At 40.3% G+C, this 23,535-nt stretch overlaps 1 protein-coding gene across 1 annotated transcript in view; it reads right to left on the reverse strand.

Moving 5' to 3' along the window:
- Positions 1-5,044: 5,044 nt before the first annotated feature.
- The window catches only part of abhd12 (abhydrolase domain containing 12, lysophospholipase), a 38,876-nt gene continuing 20,385 nt past the window's right edge, over positions 5,045-23,535 (reverse strand). The window contains 13 exon segments of the mRNA XM_036593714.1: positions 5,045-7,950; positions 9,715-9,842; positions 11,055-11,133; positions 11,778-11,860; positions 12,120-12,199; positions 13,194-13,231; positions 13,461-13,590; positions 13,719-13,764; positions 14,324-14,354; positions 14,689-14,762; positions 14,764-14,809; positions 17,478-17,583; positions 20,005-20,126. Of these exon segments, the coding sequence (XP_036449607.1) occupies positions 7,917-7,950; positions 9,715-9,842; positions 11,055-11,133; positions 11,778-11,860; positions 12,120-12,199; positions 13,194-13,231; positions 13,461-13,590; positions 13,719-13,764; positions 14,324-14,354; positions 14,689-14,762; positions 14,764-14,809; positions 17,478-17,583; positions 20,005-20,126 (997 nt within the window). The 3' untranslated portion in view covers positions 5,045-7,916.

The following is a 23,535-nucleotide window of genomic DNA, read 5'->3' on the forward strand; positions in this document are numbered from 1 at the left end:
CTAAGACTGAACTTTGGAGGTGTGGAAAAATATCCCAGCAGATTTCTCCTGAAAAGAATAGAAGCTGTAAAATGGATATTAAATACATGAAGGTGGGGTCTTTCACTTTTGCACAGCCCTGTATTTAACCCCTTAAAATCCCAGCTTATTACATACTAATGCTTATTATTCAGTAACTACAGGGACTTCATTGCAAACTGACTGAGCCACTGTTAGGTTATAGAAATGTGTAATAAAACTTTGGCCTCTGATCATTAAAGGGGTTCATGAATAAACCGCTACATCATTTTAGCAAATATAGTCAAACACACAGCAGGCATGAGTTCAATCCTTTATTATATACAAACAGATATCCATACATAGTCTCATATATGTGTCCAGTAGTAAGATTCAGCAGCTTAAAAAAAAACACAACAAAAAAAAAGTTAAACGAAACAAAAACTGTAAACCACTTACAATATTTTGCTTAAAAATAGAAAAAAATATAATTTAAATAACAGGATTTGTACATTTCCTTTTTCTAAGACATTTTAACTTTGATTTAAAACAAGCTCCAAAAGTGTGTTTGGTCAACTTCAACTTCAACAAAGGCAGCTGAACAGAATCTGAGCTGAGGGTCAGAAGTCCAGGGCAGCTGTGGCCGAGGAAACTCTCAGTCTCTACGCATGTAACGACACAGAGAAAATGAATGCGATAATATACTGGGGGTATTAAGTCTTGAGGTTATTTGCACATGTCCGACTCTTATAAGAAAGTCCTTTCAAAGCTTTGGTCAGTCAGGAAACAAAAAAAGCGTGAAAGAATGAAAGATACCATTAAATTCATTAAATTCGGTTGTGGTGCACAGGGAACAAGGACCTAAACTAAAGGGGAACTCCACTGATTTTTCAAAATTTCTACATAATTAAATGGTTAAGATGTAAACAGAGTCATTCAGAGTGGTTTGGTGTGAAATGCTCTGTTCTAGAGAAACTTAGCAAGTCAGAATTGTTCACAATGGTGGTGCTAGGAACCAGGCGTCCACCTCTAAAAGCTCCCTCACAGAAAGTTATTAGCTGAAATGGTTATGAATACACTGCCTTTATGACAGTTTTGAGAAGGTTTTGGCCTAAAATGTATTTTTTTAAAATCCATTCATGGTGGAGGGATACATGTGAGGCAAAAGTGTCCCCAAATAAAACTTATTATTTCAGATTTATCACTATTTTACCATCAGCATTTCATATAAATACTCAGAAGACACTCGTGTAGGTTCACTGGTGGTTTTGGATAGTAAATATAATGGCTATATTTGTGTTGTAGTCATGGCGACCCCTGGTTCCTCTCACCACCACTGTAAAGACATCTGAACCATTTCACACCAAACCACTCTGAATCATCCTGTTTACAACTCATCCACGGAATTAGGCAAGAATTTTGAAAAAAATTGGTGGAATTCCCCTTCAAGGGACAGGGAGTTTTTCTAAAACTGCCCTCTTCTCACTCAGAGAACAACAGGCTAATGTGTCAACAAGCTGCTACGCACATGCGCAGCTTACAGTCCCATTTATTACCTGTTTGGTATTTTGGAGTGTTACAAACTGCAGATGATAAAATGGAAATTCACTACAGCTTTCCTCTCTTTAGAGAAACAGCTCTCACAAAAACACTAACGCGGCTTAAAAACCCTGAAAGGGCAGATTTACTAAAAGAGGTCCTAATCACCGGCAGTCTACACAGGCACATTCTTCTACAACAGCGTTTTAGGGCCACTGTTTATACAAATAAAATCAGTCGACTTTGAGAATAAAGTCAGGATATTTAAATAAAAAAGTTATATTTCGAGAAAAATAATATATTTCAGAAAAAAGTCTTAATATTTAAGGAAAAAAGTTAATATTTCAAGACAAAAAGTGATATTTCGAGAAAAAAGTTGCAGTATTTGGAGATAAAATTTGTACTATTTCGTACTATTTTTATTTTTATTAACAGTGGCCTTATAACGTCGTCGTATTTTTCTTCATCAAGGTGCAAACACTGTAAATGCCCAAGTTAAATGTGTTGATGTGCTTTTCATACAGGGAAAATAAAACATTTTAGTGAAAAGTGTAAATCCAGATATGATCCGGACTCAAAACGCATGCTAATAAATGTGTAAACAGGCACTAAACGCAGCCTCAGTTACAACAGTGGTCTTAAGGTTCAACTGTGTACCTTAAAGCAGCACTATGTACGATTTGTTTGTTAAAACTGAAAGAAGCAGTCAGAAGTCACGCCCTTCACCAAGCTTTGACTGAGTTCTCTTTAAATCTTTCAAACATCAGACTTTATGTCAAAGATTTGACTTTTTAGCTCATAATAACGACTTCCTTTCCTGATATTTTGACTTAGTATGACAAATTAAAGACAAATTTACTCATGTTTTTGTCTTAGAATCAAAAAAAGTTTGTGAATGTACTATTATTTTGATTATTTTGAGAAAATAAGCCATAACATCAAGAAAATTATTCTAAAACAATGATTCAAACAGTTTGAAAAGTCAAACATAAGCCATAATTTGACACACAGCTGCTAGAAAAGGGAGACTTTTGTTGTTTAGGTGTTTTTAAGCAACAATAAGAAGCAAAAATATTTAAAGGTGTCTTTGAGAGGGAAACTACCATAAATGCATATGCAAATGAGCCTAAAAAACACAAAACAACAGTGACCAAGACTTTGATCTTATTATGATCACATAAGGACCTTCACGCATCACATTTTAGCGCCAAAATAGAGTCTGCAAAGGCAAAAAACATTAGTAGATCTGCCCCTTCAGCTAAACGCAAGTTGACCTCTATTATATGATGCTAGTTACTCCCTCATGAATCACTCAGTATCAACTACATTCACATTCATGATTTTTGGGCCTTTGTTAAACTACAACCACATTCAATCTACAGTACACACCCCCGAGGCCTTGCTGACTACAGTGGAGTGTTTCTCACAGCAATTATTTGTATACATGCCAAAAGGACAATCTTTGCAAGAAGTTCTCTGTGGGTTGTATCATGATCCTCCACTTCATCTTGCTGAGTTATTTATCACCTACAGCTTATTATACATACGTTTTGACACTAACTTGGTAGTCTACAGTACATTATTGCTCAACAGGTCACTCCAGAGTCTTTAGGGCTTAAATGAGATCACTCAGGGAGTGAAGTATTGCTTTCTGCAGTCGGGCCTCACCGCTGGATAAAGACACTGACCGCAACGACCCACAGTGCCTTCAAACCGGCTGTAAGTCATTAAAGCTGCGCTCTGCGTATGTTTACACTAGAGCCCAGTCGATATGAACAATCTGTGCCCGACACCGATTTTAGGAGGCTAACTATTTTGATAACCGATAACTGATAACTTTACATTCATATTTTATATTATTTACTTCGACAGTTAAAACAGATTTATTACCTCTCATGAATATCAATTCACACATCAGTGAGAAACTCTCAGACTTAGTATTAAAAAACTGGGGGTGGAGCTTCTCATTATTCTTTCCAGTTTTGGTTTCTGTTACTTGCATTTTTTCATATTTTTCATCAGTTCTTTTTATCAAAAGGTATTTTTTTGTGTTACTTTCATGCTGAAGGTTAAATCTGGACATACTTTACATGTTTTTTATTATTATTATTTTGTTATTTTGCTATGATATGTTTAAACAGCAAGTTATTCATATTGGGTTTCCTATCTAAGGAGGCCAGGAGATTATGAGTTCAGATCGCAGTGATGCTGCAAATGAAAAAAGTCACTAATTGCAGCAGCATTATCTGCAGTAAACCAGCCGAAAGTCAATATCGGTCGGTTTAAATATCGAACAGGCCCTTGTTCACACCTGAATTAGCCAGTGTTTCACTAAATTAAATCCATCATAATTCAACACTGGATAAACATAACAAAAAAATTCTGGCTAGGTCTCGCCATCACACTACGATACCAAGCTGGGAGGGTGAAGGTTAGCCTGAAGCTCCACCCCATCTTTACAAACTGCCGCTAATGCACCATCATTGAAGACTCAACGCGCTTGGAGGAGAACACTAACTGCTAATTCTGTTTTGTCAGCTAACAGACGCCAACAGAGAGGACGATAAGGCTGTGTTCAGACAGCAGAGCATATTCTGCCATCTTATTTGCGAGGAATCAGTTTTGCTAAGCGGAGGAGCAGTCTGGATCTTTATGGGTGGTGTTATGGACGAGAAGTGTAACACCACTTATTGCGTCTTGAACCCCAACAACCAGCAAGCAAAGTGAAATGAGTTATACATTAGAGCAGTGGTCTCCATCCCTGGTCCTGCAGAGCTGCCTTCCTGCAGAGTTCAGTTCCAACCTGTATCCAGTAAGCTGCCCCGCCCCCTTACTTAAGACTTTCACATCTGATCCAGCCAATCAGGGACTTTGTTAAGAGTTGGATTAGCTGGAGCAGGTGTGGCACATTGTGGTTGGAACTAGTTCTGTGGGAAGGTTGGGTTGGAGACCACTGAATTAACGCTCTGGGATCCACAAACTCACATGTGCGTCAAATTGGATGTTTCTATATCTGTTTCTGTATCTTTGTGATAATCTAGCACAGAAATCTCATTTCCTGAATCTGTAGAGTCGCCCTTTCCATTCCATCTTATCACAAGATCGTACATGACTCACATCCAGAGTTATGAGCCTGTGAAGAGGGGCTGAGATACACATCATCCGCTTCTCACCGTGTGGAACTGGTGGATTCGTGTGTCTGTCTACATTCTGTGTGAAACTGACCAATGGACAAATCACTAAGGACTGACCCATCACGCCGGACACCCTTCATTCTTCTTTCAGTCCACATCGGAGACACGTGTGAAATGGCGTGCAGAGAGTTTACAGCTGCTGAAGTTGCTGCAGCGGTTTTGGAAAGTAGTGATGAAGATATGAAACATCTGAGCATCATGTTATATAAAGAGCCTTTGAAGGAGAATTTAAGTAGATATGCACCAATCGAGAGAATGACCTCCGACCCCAGAGGGTTAAAGTGCTAAACTACTCACTATCCTATTTTTTTTTATTTTTTTTTTAAAGCAAACCTCAATGACAGCAATGTACAGGAAGGCACATAAGCCAGTGAAATAATAAATATCTTGAAAACTGTCATACTGTACAGTCCCACGTGTGCCCTGTGTTTCAGTTTCCCCTGCCCTCAGTTTTGATTGGTTATCTTGTGAAAAGCGTCACGATGAAACGAGCTCATCTGCTTCATTTTTCAACTCCATTTACGAAGATTCGCAGCGCACAAAACACACCCTCCCCAGCAGAGTCTGCAAAACCTGCATCCTGCTGTGGGATACAATGGTGTGATATATGCAACATGCTCTGCTGTCTGAATGCAGCTTTATCCTCTCTGACTCCCAGACATGGATGGCCGTGGCATCGCTGGGGATCAAACTCGTGATCCTCCAATGACGGGGCCTCAATGAGCACCTACCTGAATTTAAACAGCCTCAAAAACAACTCATTCACATTATTCTGATCTAACTGTAGGTATCAGTCAATCTCATTTTAAAATCACACAATATGTTCAGTTGATGTAGTTGTGTGTAAAGCAGGCTATTCGAGATTTATAAACGTTTTAGGGAAAATAAATAAAGATCTTTTCATAACCACCCTCGTGCCACCTAATAGGTTCCAAAGCCTAGGCTGCAACCGAGGTAGGGCGGGTCCTCGGTAGGACTATCGGCCACACAAATGGGAGAGTCCTAACGGGGCTGTGTGGTGACGTCACCTGAGAAGTCCCGCCTCTAACAATTGCGGGAACTGGTGAGAGAAAATGGAACCCGCTGCCTTGTGTTTGTTGCTATGGTAGCTAATACACCAACAAGGTTATGTAGTACGATAAACAACATATATACAAATACTTCTGATTAAAATACGATATATGGGCGAATGCTTTAATTAATCAATCATTTTACTCTTTACAACATAACGAAGATGAATTCAACGACGTGAACATCTTACATTTTAAAACAAGCTCTGCTCCAACGGCTTCGTTTTCCGCCATTTTTGTGATGCTGTTTTTTCCTTTGCATCATTTGTGCGCAGGGAACTGTGGGTAACCGAAGGCCTGGAAGGATATATATGTTGCGTCCCCAAAATCACTCAGAATGTAGGTTGCATTTCTAGGCTGTACACGAGGGCCCTTCACTTTGAAGCGGCCTTCTATGACGTAGCGGTCGAGAAGTGCAGCCTAGGCTTTGGAACACAGCTACAGTCTGGATGTGCAAAGAGGTTACAAAAAATAGTCTAAATGCAGAAAAAGGCTGAATGAGATAAACTGATAAACTGACTATGACCTTCTTATGTCATGTGCGCAAAAAATAGATTGTTGTCGTGAGTGAAAGTAGAAATTTAAAAAAATTCAAGGATGTATATACAGCACTGTTCAAAAGGCTTAGACATCTGAGACAATAGGTAAAACTATTTATCTGGGCAGTAAGCACTTGTTTTGTTTGAGCACTAACATCAGAATAAACACAAATAAACATAAATACCTTGTTTATCTAATAAGTCACTCATTAAATCAAATCAAGTGCTGCTGAACAAATCTATGCGATGGTTGGGAGAGGTCGGGAACCAAACCTGAGTTCTACATATTCATAACTGAAAACAACACATTCTTTATTATGTCTACTGTATTTTGTTTATTTGTATTTACTCCAATGTTATATTGTGTTTTTATTGTCAGAAACACACTCAGTGCTAAGAAAAATAGTTTCAAACAATCTTCTTAGCTGCTTAAGGCTTTTGCACAGTACTGTATATATTTTGGTGAATGTTCACTAAACATCATTACGGTAATTGTCCTGTTGTCCTGTCACCTGCACAAAAGCAGCACCTTTTTCTGTAATGTTCACAGTTAACCTCATAGCTGCTGTTATGTATCAGTTACTGGAGTTGAACACATACTCGAGTGGACAATTTTACCATAAATACAGTTGTATGCAAAAGTTTGAACACCCCAGTTCAAATGACGTGCATTGATTTGAGTGAAAATAGGTGAACACACTAAGTTTAGTGCACAATTTGAATAAAACATCATATAAAATCTGCCGTAACTTTTACACAGACCACATTTTGTGTTTTATTTATTCGTTTATTTTTTAAATTCAGTAATTAAAATGTGCAGTTGTGTGTTCTCTGCAGAGGACGTCATCTGAGCAGGGGTGCACAAACTTTTTCACACGACTGTACTTTGTTGGGAAAGCAAGTCGGTAGAACAGAAAAGTGACAAAAAAGCCCCCCAAAAAACTCAAAGAGCAGGAAGAAAAAGACAATCTGTAAAGACTGATATTAACCCCTAACCGAGCGTGTGCAGTTCACACTGAGTGGATATAAAACTGATAATAGGTCCATTAACTCGTCCTCTGATCACTACAGTACATCCACAGCTGCAGACGCTGAATGACATCTTCAGATTGTAAATAAACATCATGCTGTCCCACCTCTCTGCCACGCTTTTATACATGTTGTGCAGTTTTATATCTAGAACTTGATCCTGTGGTTTCATAGCGAGGTTCTCTGACGCCGAGTCGTTCATTTAGTGCAGATTGCATATTACTTTGCATATGTGGTGCTCGAGCTGCCTGCGTCCTTTCAGTAACAGCATGCCAATGATTCGTTTAGCTCTCTCTCTCTCTCTTTCTCCTTCTCTCTCTCTCTCTCTCTATCTGTCTCTCTCTCTCATTTTAGCCAACAAAGGAATGCAAAGGGACAGAGTGGGAGACATCTGACATCTGCCGTGTGTGTGTGTGGGTGTGTGTGTGTGTGTGTGTGTGTGAGAGAGTGCGTACACAGTGCAGACAGAGGAGTGTGTGTGAGTGTCCATGTGTGTTTCAAAGTGACCGTGAGAGACACAGAGGGCGATCCGCGGGTGTGACTCTCAGCTACACACGGGGATGAGTCGTCCCAAGGAAATCACTGAAAAAAGAGAGAGAGAGAGAGAGAGAGAGAGAGAGAGAGAGAGAGAGAGAAACAGAGACAGAGAGAGACAGAGGGAGAGAGGGAGAGAGCAAGGAGAGAGGGAGGGAGGAGAGAGAGAGGGAGAAAGAAAGATACAGAGTGAGAGAGACAGAAGGAGGAGAGAGAAAACAAGGAGGAGAGAATGAGAAAGGGGAGAGAGAGAGAAAGAAAGAGGGAGAGTGAGGAGGGGGAGAGAGAGCAAGGGGAAAGAGAGACAGAGAAAGAGGGAGTAGAGAAAGAGAGAAAGAGAGAGAGGGAGGAGAGAGGGAGTGAGAGAATAAGAAGGGAGAGAGAGAGAGAGAGAGAGCAAGGAGAGAGAAGGAGAAAGAGAGAGAGAGGGAGAGTGAGGAGGGGGGAGAGAGAGAGCAAGGAGAAAGAGAGAGAGAAAGAGGGAGTAGAGAAAGAGAGAGAGTGGGAGGAGAGTGAGAGGAGACAGAAAGAAAAAGACATGGTGAGTGAGTGAAAAGGGGGAGGGAGAGAAAGTGAGAGGGGGATAGAGAGAGCAAGGAGAAGGAAAGAGAGAGAAAGAGGAAGGAGAGAAAGGGAAGGAGTGGGAGGAGAGTGAGGGAAAGAGAGAAGAAGACAGAATGAGAGAGTGAGACAGGGAAGAGAGAGCAGGGGAGAGGGGAGGCAAGGGCAGAGAGAGAGAGAGAGAGAGAGAGAGAGGAGAGAGAGAGAGAGAGAGAGGAGGTTACATTTTTGTCAGGACAGATGACATTACTCTTCTCTACATGTCAGAAATCGATTTTTTCTGATTGTAAAAAATGTGATCTTTCTAACAATTATTCAAAACATATTAGGGGTGAATGATGAGCAAGTCTGGAAAAATCAACACGCAGTTCTGTGTAAAAGTCAGAGACCACCTTTATTTATTTAACTTCCAGTCCAAAGTTTCAAAACCATCAATAAGAGCTTTTATATTTCTTTGTGTATACAACCATCCAGCTACTTCATTAAGTCCACCTCCTTGTTTCTACACTCACTGTCCATTTTATCAGCTCCACTGACCGTATATGTGCACTTTGTGGTTCTACAGTTACAGACTGTAGTCCATCTGTTTCTCTGCACACTTTGTTACCCTGTTCTTCAGTGGTCAGGACCCCCACAGGACCCCCACATAGCAGGTATTATTTGGGTTGTGGATCATTCTCAGCATTACAGTGACACTGACGTGGTGGTGGTGTGTGTTGCACTGGTATGAGTCCACTCACTGCCCACTCTATTAGACACTCCTACCTTGTTGGTCCACCTTGTAGATGTAAAGTCAGAGACGATAGCTCATCTGCTGCTGCACAGTTTGTGTTGGTCATCTTCTAGTCCTTCATCAGTGGTCATAGGACGCTGCCCACAGGATGCTGTTGGCTGGATAGGTTTGGTTGATGGACTATTCTCAGTCCAGCAGTGACACTGAGGTGTTTAAAAACTCCAGCACTGCTGTGTCTGATCCGCTCAGACCAGCGCAACACACACTTACACACCACCACCACGTCAGTGTTACTGGAGTACTGGGAATGATCCACCACCCAAATAATGCCTGCTCTTTGGGGGTCCTGTGGGGGTCCTGACCACTGAAGAACAGGGTGACAAAGTATGCAGAGAAACAGATGGACTACAGTCTGTAACTGCAGAACTATAAAGTGCTCCTGTGTGGTCAGTGGAGCTGATAAGATGGACAGTGAGTGTGGGCTTTAATGTTATGGCTGAGTGTGTGTGTGGCTTTACCTGAGTATATGAGGCAGCTGTGGGCTCCGGTAGATAAATTTGTGTCTGTATCCCAGAGAGCTCGGGAACGGGATGAACTGGACCTTGTGTCCACTCAGACTTTTGGATTGAGCCGCTATATTGTAGAGCTGGGGGAGCAGAAGAGCTAATAAAGATTACTTTGTCTAAATTGTCTACAGATGTCACAGTCAAGATGACCGACTGAGGAAGCCGAAACCTTCAGACACAACTTCAAAAACGACTTGTGCTATGAAATATGCTGCAATCTGGAAGCGCACAAACGAATACTGATTACAGTCACATATATCACACCTTTAATATTCATATTCACAGCAAACTTCTCATTTTAATTTCATTTACTGTAGACTATCTTAATGTGTTTCCTTGTATAAAATAAAATCTATTATACAAAAAGTTTTCTTTTTGTTTTTCTTTTTCCCAATTTTCCCACCAATTTTGTTGTCTCCAATTCCATCCACTACTTAGGACTCCCTTAATCACATGATACCACCAGCGCTAGGACGGGCGAAGGCCAGCACAGGCTTCCTCCAAGACCTGTGAAGCGCCACCTCATCTTTTTGAACTGTCGCTATTGTCAATGGACAGCCGAACACACTTGGAGGAGAACACTAACCGCCGTTCTCTTACGTCAGCTAACAGACGCCTGTGCTGACTAGCATCGCATTGAGTGATGGGGGGAGAAGGAGGGGCCATCCTCCCCACCCAGAGAGCGAGGCCAATTGTGATCTCTTGGACTCCCAGCCATGGATGGCTGTAGCATCACCTCTTTACAGAGCCAAAGCCTGCAGGAGCAAGACTTTTGTTTGAAGTCACCATGTAAGATTATGTTTTGTTGATTTTCTAAGTGAAAATATGCTGAACACACTAAAATGTGGTTTTGCATGTGCCCATTTTAATGCACAAATTCTGTTTGCTGAGTTTAACATTTTTGACACAGATAAAACATAATATGTGCCATAACTTTTGCACAGGCCACATTTTACATTCCCCCACCCCCCTAAGATGATAAATTTACCAAGTGAGCAGTAATTGTGCATGAAAGTGTGCATACATGTGTTTTCTGTAGAGGAAGTGTTCATAAAGAAAAACGTCATCTGACCAGGGGCGCTCAAACTTTTGCATACGATTGTATATAGAAACTAAGCAGAGAAAACATCATGATGTTGTGAGGTCAGAACCATGAACACATTTACATATGACCACCCACATAGCCTACAGCAGTTTGCCCCACCCAGTCAGGCTGAAGTGATGTGGAGTGTTGTTACTGCACACAGAGAGCTCGGGGTGCTCAAACTTTTGCTTCTGACTGGAGGTCTTACCTTTTTGCCCAGGTGGAAAGGGACGACGGTGTCGTCTTCAGCATGGAGGATCAGGACTGGGCAGGAGATGTGATTCACACTGAGAGAGAGAGAGAGAGAGAGAGAGAGAGAGAGAGAGAGAGAGAGAGAGAGAGAGAAAGAGAAAGAGAAAGAGAGAGGGATTAATTATGGTAACTATACACACACACAAACAAACATGCTCAACACACCACACACACACTTTTAAGGTAGCAGGAGATTTTAGGTAGCAGTGTATTTAAGGTGGCACTGGATTTAAGGTAGCAACTTTAGGGTAGCAAGAGATTTAAGGTGGTAGGTGATTTAAGGTGGAGGTGCATTTAAGGTGGCAATGATTAAAGGTAGCAGTGAAGATAAGGTAGCAGGAAATTTTAACGTGGCAGCGGACTTAGGCAACAATAGCAACCACCTGTGATTCCACAGCAACCACCTACCATCCACTTAGCAAAATAATAGCAATCACCTAGCAACCACATAGGAACATCATAGCAACCCCTTGGGATACCATAGCAACAACCTAGCAGGAAATGGGAACCTTTTAGGCCACGCAACCATTCAGCGCTTCCTTCAGGAAATGTGCGCTTCCAGTTTCAACTGCTCCTGTGAATCACTGTGAGATTAACACCCCGTTTAACAGAGACAGAGTGCAGCACTAATAATTACAAAGGAGGAGACAGAGAAACAGACGGACACACAGACACTCACTTCTCGTCGCTGGCGAAGAGGATGTCATTTGCTGTGATGGCATCCAAAAAGAACCAGTCAAAGCCTGGAAGATACCTGTAAACCTACAACAGGATTACACATTACATACACGTCACAACCTCAACCACTGTGTCTTTCTCTCCGTATCTGTCCCTCAATCCCCCCACCCCCCTCCACACACACACACACACACACACACACACACACACACACACACACACACAGACACACACATGATAAAATGTTTGTGACCCCAGGGACACAGGTTAAAGCTAGTCCAAGGCTGATTTCAAACAGGGAGTTTTGTGTAAGATAAAGACAAATTGGTCAGAAAAGTCTCACCATAGAGAAAGGATGACTCTTGGCCTCCTCTCTGATGTTGGTGAACGGAGACTCCAGGATTACAGCGTCCGGCGGCGTTCCTGCAAACACAGCAGATCAACCACACTGAGAATCAAGCACTCATTCTGTATGATTTAGGATACTGAAGCCCCCTATTAACTATTTAGTGACTAATATGAATAATTCACTCAACACTATGAATTATTATTACAATGACTTTAAATTATTTCCTAACTACTATGAATTATTTAGTAAAAGAATTATTCAGTATCTACTATAAGATTATTCAGTAACTACTATAAATTATCCATGAACTACTATGAATTATTCAGTAACTACTATGAATTATTTAGTATCTGCTACAAATTATTCAGTATATACCAAAAATTATCCATGAACAACTATGAATTATTCAGTATCTGCTACAAACTATTCAGTATCTACTAAAAATTACCCATGAACAACTACGTATTATTCAGTATCTACTACGTATTATTCAGTATCTACTACGAATTATTCAGTATCTACTATATATTATTCAGTATCTACTATGTATTATTCAGTATCTACTATTAATTATCCATTAACTCCTGCAAATTATTCACTAACTGCTATAAATTGTTTCTCAATTAATATTTAATTGATCAGTAACAGTCCCATCACCTACATGCTGTTCACAAAGAGCTGATTCACACACATTAAAGAAATCACTTGCCCAAACTTGCTAATGTTGCTAATAATTAATAAAAAGTAGCAGTCAAAACTAGCATTATGCTCCAAATTATTAATGCTAATTGGTAGGTATACTAAGCTAAGCCTAAGTTTGGACTCCAAAATCTAAACCAATCAACATTAACAGCACAGTTTAATCTGACCTTGTAAGCTGCTGCTAATCGTGAGTGATGACGCTTTTACACAGAAACTGTGTGAAACACTATGATCAACTGTGAAACTCTGGTCTTATTTTCTCCACCTTGCTGTGCAGCTTCAAACTAACTGAAAAAGGAAGCTGCAGAAAACAGAGACTACATGATAAGAGATCTACATCATAAACAGTCACACATGCACACTCACCTCTGTCACACAGACGTCTCACTAAGTTAGTTGACACTCTGGAAAAACAAGAATTAATAAAACTTCACTGTTTTATTAACTTAATACAGGACATTTTTTCTCTTTATCAGACAGAAATTAATAATGTCGTAGTCTTATAAACATCAGCAATGTAGGCTCAGACAAAACGCTAACAACTTTGTCTGAAAACACCAGGAAAATACGCATTACAGGCCAAATACGGCAGAGAAGAAGCTTAAGTTTCTGTAGCAGGACAGCGGTGCTCACCCAGTGCCCAGAGAGTGACCCCAGATGTAGAGCGGCTTGTGGCCGATTCTCTGCTTCAGCCACTGATACAGGAACAGAGCGTCCAGCGTCATCCCCCTCTCTGAGGGGCTGCCCTCGGAGTCCCCCCAACCTGAAGGGCAAAGAAAACACATAAAAGACCAATTGCAAACATGCAAAACTGACTCTTATCGGCTATTTCATTCTACTGCGTTCAGTAAACTCTACAATTCAGGAAATCAGAAGAAGAAAACAACATACCTCTGTAATCGAACGTGACTACATGGTAGCCTAATGAACTGAGGACCTGCAGGACCAGAGATGTTTCCGTTATTTTGGCCTGTTTACATGTAGTAAAGTTAACTCAAACTGATTGCAGAAAGAACAAGAGCTCTGCGTTTTACCCATATTAGGAGTTTCGGGTCTAAGCTGGATTTCTCTATGACGGAAATAAATTTCGTTTTCATGAACTAAAACTAAACTAAGACAAAATAAAAAATTAAGTAATAAATTAAGTAAAGCTAGAATAGTGCATTTCCTAAGGAAAACGCAGAGCGACCACGCAGCTGATGAAACAGAGCGCAGTAGATGGACGTATAAATTTTACATCATTCACTCCTATGAGCAAAATTTCGGAATGTAATAAAGGTTGTATGAAAACCGTACGTCGGATTGAAAAGCGGTGCTAAAGTCTGTGCACATTTTCCAAATTTGTCTGATTTCTATGCATTATGACATGGACTTTAGATGAAAATCCTTATGCTTTGAGTGGCTGACAGACGTTTTGTGGATGTGTTTCTGGACAAGATTTTATAGTTTGATTTGGTTAATTTAGTTTCACAAGGCTGAAATCAGTTGAGTGTTACCTTATAGAGCTGCACTCTATGGTCTCCTCCCCTGCAACACAAACAAGCAGACACAGACGGGCAGAGATAAGTGACCAGGTGAGACAGGGGGCTCGATGTACTACACATTTTGCCCAGTTTACGGGTCTTACGTATGGTAAAAACACTAAATGTGCTTCACTTTCTCACATATATGCATCTCATGTATAAAAATGAGTTGGTCCGTAAATCATTCAGTTTTAAAGTGAAGATGTACTTTAGGGTTAAGGTTAGGGTTCAGGTAGTCATAGTTATGGTTAAGCTTTGGTTAAGTCTCCCGGAAATGAATGTAATGTCACCACAATTCACAGAAACAAAAGTGTGTGTGTGTGTGTGTGTGCATATACCTGGTCCCTGCGTTGCCATGGAGATAGAGCATGACAGGGTGTGTGGACTGGAGCGTTTTCTCAAACCACTCCCCCTTCTTTACCCTGGGCATCCTTCCACAGTACAGCTGGAACTGTGTGCCTGAGAGAGAGAGAGAGAGAGAGAGAGAGAGAGAGAGAGAGAGATACAGAAAGATATTAGAAGAGCTATTAAAACTATTTTATATCATATATATAATATTAAAGCAATAAGCCACAAGATGCTGTGTGTTACTGTGATTTGATCACGGGAAGAGTGTTGTTAGGCACGATGCAAACAGAGTAAAACCTCCTTCCCTGTGATAAAATCACTGTAACGCACGGCCTCAAGTGGCTTACTGCTTTTATAAAATGGCAGCCAACATTAAATATGATAAAATAAATTATTTTATGAAAAATTGTGTAAGTTAATATTAATAATAATCGATATAAACAAGTATTCCACCAGGAAATGTAGTATGAGTAGTATGTAGTATGATATCGTGGCCAAGCAGCCATGGACCGAATGAGGAGAACGTTCGGTCACCCATCGCTGTATATTGCGGTCATTTCATGAACTTTTTGTCATATAACAGTAAACATATGATAACACAGCACTGTTTAATACAAACACTTTCAACTGATAAGTACTTTTTGGTCACCAAATTACCACCAGTGGCGCCCCTCTTCCCACACTGGGGCTGAATCTCAAACGACTCCCTGCTCCCTACATAGTGCACTACGTAGGAATTGATGGAGTTGTTTAGGCTGTTTCCTATCTTTTAGCCTGCTAGCTAGCTGACCAGCCTAGTTCTAGTTAAGAACATAAGTTTTCAGCCCCTTAGTTTAAACAAAAAACACCACAAGGTTTTTTTTTCGTGACGTGGCGCAGTGATACACAATTCCGTTGTTGTGAAGCGGTCATAGGTGTGTGTATAACGTGGATTTTACAACGGCTTTTAATTCAGCTCAGCCAATAAGATTTTAGGACTGGAACTATCCATTTTATAAATAGTAATCTATAATACATATATTATAATTCATTTATTTTATTTCTACTTTTGTGTATTTTTTTTAGAGTATGTTTAAAAATCATTCTGAATCACACAACAATAAACACACTGCATTAAACTGATTCCTGGTTACATTTAAACGCTCAACTATGTATTATTCTGGTAACTTCTCAATTTTGTATTCATCTTATTTACATTATCTTTTGTACTGTACAGTAGAACATTATGCAGACTCTCCCTCTGCAGCATTACCAGTAGAGGTCCTCTAAACACGGTCAGTGTGAGCTCATAACCAAACACCACCCTACAGAGATTTAATAAAGCAAGTCATATAGTCACATAAACATCTACAGATCTCTAGACTTATACAGTCATATGCAAACTTTGTGCACGCCGGTTTTGACAGGTTCAGTTGATTTTCTAAAAGAAAACAAAGCATCCTCTTCAGAGAACACACTTCCGCACACTTTATACATATTTACTGTTTATTTGCTGAATTTAACATACTGGAAAAATTAAAACACAAAATGTGGCCTGTGAAAACAGTTATGCCACATTTAATATTTTATGTTTTATTTTTTATCCAAAATGTTAAACTCAGTTAACAGAAAATCAATAGAAACTGTGCATTAAAATGTATAGAAATGCCATATTTAAATGTGTTCTCTGTATAGGGAGTGTTCACTTATTTTCACAAAACGTAATTTGACCAAAGGTGCCTAAACTTTTGCATACGATTCGACACCTCAGTGACTAGTTTCTCACTCTTGTTTATACAGCTTGTGGATTCTTGTCAGAGTGGAGGCTCTTGAGGGGAACTGGAGCTTCACCAAGCTGCTGCTTTTGTTAGTATGCTGCTCGTTGACTGATCCACAGTTCTTCCAGCGTAGTCTGCTAATGGAATCACTTTAAAAGCAATTTAAAGCAGCATCATGCAAGAATTGGTGATTTTTTTGCTCTTGGGCTCCCCCTAAAGAGTGTATTTCACTGTTACACCACTGTCATCCACTGTCATAAATACAAATCTTGCTTTGAGCGCCCCCTCATGGACAGCTGTTCATGTGTAATTGTTGACAAGCTGAAGGTAAAGAATCCGACTCCCTCTTTGCCTGCACGCAGGCATATGGTCACTACAGATTACACTCCTGATTTTTTTGGTTCTTTCTATGTGTGGCATCCATATGCCGGCATGGAGGGGTCGGATTCTGCAGGAGTCGGAATTCAGCATAAGAACCCTGTCGACTTACAAGGTGGGGTAACATTACAGGATTTTATAACAGAAGGCTGCAAACTTTCAAGGCTTACTTGACGTGAGATTGAAAAAGACCGACCAAACTTTCTGGTGCAAGATGAATTTTTTTATTTGCATACTAGCTTGAAACAGGGCTGAGATTAGACGACTTTTGGCATCTGTGAAACAGGGACGACACTGATAAGGTTACAGCCTATGGCGGACGTGGTGCTGTAAAGCGTTACGCAGTTCTCGTGAGAGATCTCGTGCCGCTCCTCCAAAGTTAAATAGCGCTACAGCAGGCGTTCCAGGCCCAAATGGCAATAACAGTGACGTCTTTCTCCCTACTATAAGTCAGTGTACCATCAACATGATTTTGAAGCTGTTATTTTAAGGCAGAATTGTTACATAATGTTGCTTTAAAAGCTGTATTTGAATGTGAGGGCTGGAATCACAGACTCTATCTCAGTAATATGGAGCGTGCTGCAGCTGGACTACAGTCTGCACTATAGAAAGACAATAAGAAAAAAGAGAGAGAACGCTCTTACCATACTCCAATATTAACGCCCTCCTCTGGCTGGAGGTAGAAGTTGTGTGTGTGGTTCAAGCCCTGATCCTGCGGCCTCTTCAGATCAATAAAATACGGCACCCTTACTGAGAGAGAGAGTGAGAAAGACAGAGAGAGAGAGAGGAGAGAGAGGAGAGAGAGAGAGACTTTAGAGAACGCAGGCAAAAATCCCATTAAACCTAATGAGAAACTGTATATCACAATACCCGAGTTATTTCAAATTATATTGAATTTGTATGTATTTTGTAATCATGGTTATGAGGGATAAACATCTAAGCAGAAAGTTTGACTGGTTTAACACGGCTATATATATATATATATATAGTATATATTTTTGTATAAATAAAGTATAAATAAGTTTTGTATAAATAAAATTTGTATAAAAAAAATAAAAAAAAAAATCACTAAAATGTCAAAAAGCATACTTTGGCAAAAATAATAATACAAAATACAACAGGAAACAAAATAACTGATAATCCCCCCCAAAAATTGTTCTATTATGTTTTACACACACACACACACACACATACATATATATATATATATATATATATATATATTTATTCTAATCTTTCTTTGTTTTTAAAAATAAATCCAATCAATTCCAGCTGTTAGTTTTCTCCTCTGATAGATCAGCACATTCCCGCCTGTGCACAGCTGTTCAGCTCGCTTTTTAAAGATAAACGTGTGCTGAAATCAGAATTATTTTACTTGAGGCACTTTTGGCTGCACACTCTGAATCATCGTTATCAGCTTGCTTTTCTAATGTGTCAAATTCTTCCACTGAACAAATTTTGTTCATTTTAGGTCATTTTAGTTAAATTAGGTCACAGGGGTTATCCTAAGTCATAGGAACTGAAAGTGCGTCTGCATGTGCATGTGTCTATACAGGAAGCGTGTGACTGTCTTGTGAGACACACTGATGCAATTTGTCAAATTTGAGGATTTGAAGCACTCGGCTGACTGATTGAGGCCAAAGTCACTGGCCTGCTAATTATAACAGCAGTTGCTTCGTTTCCTCACTCAAAGCGCAGTTTTCTCCTGTGATCTATCAGTAGGAGTCAGGCGAGAAGAATCAATAATAAATATATAACAGTCAGTAAAAAAAAAATATAAAATCTCAACGAGTGCGTGTAAAGCTGGCAATTTAAGTTACTAACTACCACTAAACAGGCCGTCGTGTGCTTAAAAAGAACTTAGTGTACGTCTCAGCACTGCTAGAAGCCCACGTCTTGCAGTGGACCAATCATGTCTGTGGCTGTCTGTTAGGCTGGGCCTACACTAAGCGATTTTTTGCCCGATTTTAAGCTACGCACATAATTGGCTAAATTCGTCTGGGCGCTTATTTAAGCTGCTTTAGTCTGTCCATTCTCACCACTCCTCTGCAAGCCACTTTACAACCCACCACTCTAACTCCTCCTTAATGCTGTGTCTAACTTACTGAATATCATGTGTTTTGTCCTTGATATCTGCTCTGTTCTGTACCCTTGGTGGGCTGCTGCTTCTCCCCGCCTTAGGCTTTCCATGTACACACATGGAAGGGCAAGGAGGTGCCACAGGAGAGCCATACCGATAAAAATAAACTTACTGCGAATGGAAACAAAGTACTTTCTTTGACAAAGTGGTCCTGACTGAATTAACACTTAGTATTCTTAGTTTTCTTGCATGTTGAGCTGACCAATGACGACGCGATAATGGCAGCCTGAAATAGTTATTAGGATGGTGTGTTAGAGGAGGTGTAGCTAGAAAGTGGGATTGGCCGTGACAAAACTGGACAAAAAAGAGAGTGGTTGTGTAATATTCATAATACTTTGTGTTTACACTAACACTATTAATAATGCTATATATTGTAAGTGTAAAGTTATTTATAAGTGGCTGTTATACGTAATTGTGTACACAATACATCTTATTTATGTCAATACAATACAGATAAAATTCTGCATCAATATAATTGTATAATATATCATTATATTACTATGTATTACATCATTAAGGTATAATATATTTTAATAAACAAACATCAATGTACAATTTTAGTATCACATTAAAGCATAAATCATATTTCTGACAGCTGAACTAAACCATCAGTAAATCAGTTTCATTTTTAACCACTACATAATCCAATATTATCAGTTATCAGAATTCATAGACACTGAACAAAGCACTCCTATTATCTCAAAGCAACAACATCAACTTTAGTAAACCTGAAAAACGTACATAATGTTGTCCACTGTAAAAAAAAAAGGTGTCTTACCTTAAAAATAAAATAAAAGTTTTTCATTGAACTTGTAACACTAAGATAACAAACACAAATCGGCTGTATGTTCTGCTACCTGAAATTAACTGTTGTGATGGCGCTTCTCCCTGATTAGCAGCATGGTGTGCTAGTGGAAGCCTAGCTAGATAGTGGGAATTAGCCATGACTAAACCCGACTCTAAAAGACCTAAAGCTACTGGAAAATCCAGTAGTCAGAGTGAGGAACGTCCAGTGAAGTTCATACACTCACCAAAGTTTAGAAACACTAGTTTGGCCTGGATGGAGGGGAAGAGCTTGATGATGACGGGAATAGCGATGTAGATCCCCAAAACCCAGAGGAAGATCCTCCTCAGCCTCCATAGCAGACCAGTCCTGTAAACACAGAGAGAGAGAGAGCAAAGTAAACACCCACTTCACAAACTGAATCCTTTGTCGGTGCAGCGTATATTCATAAACTAAACTGACATCATCATTTTCACAATGAATTTATTACTAATGATGACCTGTATCACCACCGACAGCCAATCAGAGCACACAGCACTAGTGTCGTAGTCGAGACATCCGAGTCTGAGTCAAGACCGAGACCAGGACACACTGAGTCTGAGTCAAAATCAAGATTTTAGAGGCTGAGACTGAGATCAGGTTTTCACACACATACACACACACACACACACACACACACACACTTTCTAAACCGCTTATCCTTCTGGGTCGCGGGGGTTACTGGAGCCTATCCCAGTGGTCACTGGGCGGGTGGACTGGTGACCTGTCCAGGGTGTGTCCTGCCTTCCGCCCAGTGACAGCTGGGATAGGCTCCAGCACCCCACCGCGACCCAGAAGGATAAGCGGTTTAGATGATGTATGTGTGTGTGTATAGCTTATATGTGACACAGTGGCGCAGTGGGTAGTGCTGTCACCTCCTTTGAGAGCATCTGAAAAGTGCACAGCCTGTACAACTGTGAAGGTTTACATTGCAGCTTATTAAACAGATGATGGGCCTGAAACAGCTGCTGAAGAAATCCCAGAGGAAACGCTGTGTAAGATGTGTAACAGTCCAGCAGACGTTTCTTACCCTGTTTGAGAAACTACAGGCTTTATTTTACACTTTCTCCTCATTATTATAGACAGACAGAGCTATAATCTCATCTCTCTCTCTTTAAAAATAACACTTCAGATACACCAACGGCAACTCTGTGTGTGTGTGTGTGTGTGTGTGTGTGTGTGTGTGTGTGTGTGTGATGAGACAGACAGACACACACAGAGTGACCTCTGTTATTTAGGAGTGCTGAAGGCTACAACATGTCATAAAACATGATGAACGAGAGAGAGAGAGATGAGAGAGAGAGAAAGAGAGATGAGAGAGAGAGAGAAAGAGAGAAGAGAGAGAGAGAAGAGAGAGATGAGAGAGAGAGAGAGAAGAGAGAGAGAAAGAGAGATGAGAGAGAGAGAGAGAGAGAGAAACGACAGAGTGAGACAGAGTGAGAGAATGAGAGAGAATAATACAATAAAGAGGAAGAGGGAGAGAATGAGACAATGGAAGACAGGCCGAGAATGACAGAGAGAAAGGGAAAATGAATGTGAGAGCAAGAGAGAAAGATAGAGGGAATGAGAAGAGAGTGAGAGAGAGGCAGAGAATGAGAGAGATTAATAGAATGAAAGAGAAAAAGAGAGAGAGAGAATGAAAGAGAAAAAGAAAGAGAAAAAACAGAGAGAGAGAGATCATGAAAGAGTGAGAGAATGAGAGAGAATAATAGAATGAAGGAGAAAGAGACAGAGAGAATGAGAAAGAGAAAGAGAGAATGCGAGAGAGAAGACGGAGAGTAAGAAAGAGAGAGAGATTAGACGGTGTGGATGACGTAAAGAGAAGTGGCTATAAAACTTGGAAACTTTACAAAACCAAACCAAAACTAAAAGTGCTTTTCTCTGTTCGTTTCACTACCTGCTCCACACAGCTGAGTCACATCAGCTGACTCAGCTGACACAGACAACCTGTCTTTAGAGAAGAGAGAGAGAGAGAGAGAGAGAGAGAGAGAGAGGGAGAGGGAGAGGGAGAGGCTCAGTCTAACACTCTTTAGTTTTTGTTAAAAAACTACAAAGTATTTAAACAAACTCTTTTTACCATCACAGCAACCTGACATTACATCTCTGCTACAAACAAAAACATCAGCTTTACTTCGAGCTCTGACAGTTTCTGAGCAGCTCAGCTGAAAATAGCATGAGTGGAAATGTTAAAACTCAGGCCCAGTCCCATTTCTTATTTTTACCCCTACGCCTTGTTTTTGAGTGTCACTTTGCCCCTTGGAACTGAGTTACAGGGGTGGTGGCTGAAATCTTCCCTGCTAAACGGGACCCTTAAATAAAAAAGAACATCATTAACAGCTACTAGCGCTGCTCTGTAGGCGACCCTGCCAGCCTGCAGTGACAGCAGAGGAGGGTAAAGTTCAGCAACCTCTTTATTATCGACCCCTAATTCTTCAGTGATATGAAGCTGAAGTCAGATATTCTCCAGCTTCTCGTTCGGATTTTCCTGTTCCACCTTAAATGGAGCAGCGGTTCTGATGCCTGAGGTGCCAGAATGTAACTCCTGCACCATTTAAGGTGGAACAGGAAATTTAGCTAGCTAACTACAGAGACATCAGCAAATGATTTTTATGCTTGTTATGAAGAAAAGAAACATAACACACTGAAACGACGACTAAACTAAGAAAACACGATTATTGCGACATTTGTGGGTTTCATTGGTGTCTTGCGCAGCCATCCTGCCGGTTTTTCTTTTTTTCTCATAACACTCTGTTTGGAGTGTGTCTCTGAAAAACCTCCCTTTGGAGGGCCATGTAGACCATTTCAACAAGAATCTGGACACCCTATCCCTAAACGTGAACGAGCAAAACAGAGGGGTAGAGCTAAGTGGTAGGGGCGAGGGGTGAAATGGGATTGGGCCTTTATCAAAACTTACAAAAAGGTCACACTGGCTGAGTTTACATGCAAAGATTTTTGCCAGTCATATCAAATATATTCCAATTATAGATGAATACATAAAATCACTCTCCTCAACAATCTGATGAAAATCACAGTTTACATGCTCACTGCAAGTAATCTGATCCAAATTACGCAAACGCATAGAGAACCACTTAGTGTAGACGTTACCATGACAACCAGCAACATGTGAGTCCAGTCAGAGTGAGATGAGCAGCAGTGAGCAGTGCTTTGTGTTTTTACTTACTTTAAAATGATGTCAGACTCAGAAAACAGACTTCACTTGTACTAATTAAACAACGCAGAGAGGAAGACGTCGTGTTCTGAGACACATAAGCTGGACGTCCGTCCCACCACCGTCTTTTAAAGCTCAGAGCATAAACTTTGTCTCCTCTGCAGACCAGTTTCTGCTCCGCCATGTTGAGCACCATAAACTTTCACTATAACGTGACAAACATGATCAGAATGTACTTAAACTTTTCTATTTGAGAATGTAATCAGACGTATCGGATTACCCACCTCGTTCAATCGGATAGAAACTGTATTCCGAGTGGCCTCAATCGGACTAGTCTATTCTGATTGAGGTGTTTACACGGACATATTCCATTCCAATTGAGCTATCAGTCGGATTGTTAACAGATTATTAGGCTGCATGTAACTCACTGAGCCATCAGGGTGAATCTGGAGAAATATCTGTCTGACCACAGATGGTGTTGCTATGGGAACACGAGATGAAGACCAAAAGCGTGTTATATTTGGACCTGCTAAACTGCATGAAAAATCCATGCCATATTTTACCCCGTGT

The sequence above is a fragment of the Colossoma macropomum genome, unplaced genomic scaffold (assembly GCF_904425465.1).
Source record: "Colossoma macropomum unplaced genomic scaffold, Colossoma_macropomum, whole genome shotgun sequence".
Taxonomy (NCBI): Eukaryota; Metazoa; Chordata; class Actinopteri; order Characiformes; family Serrasalmidae; genus Colossoma; species Colossoma macropomum.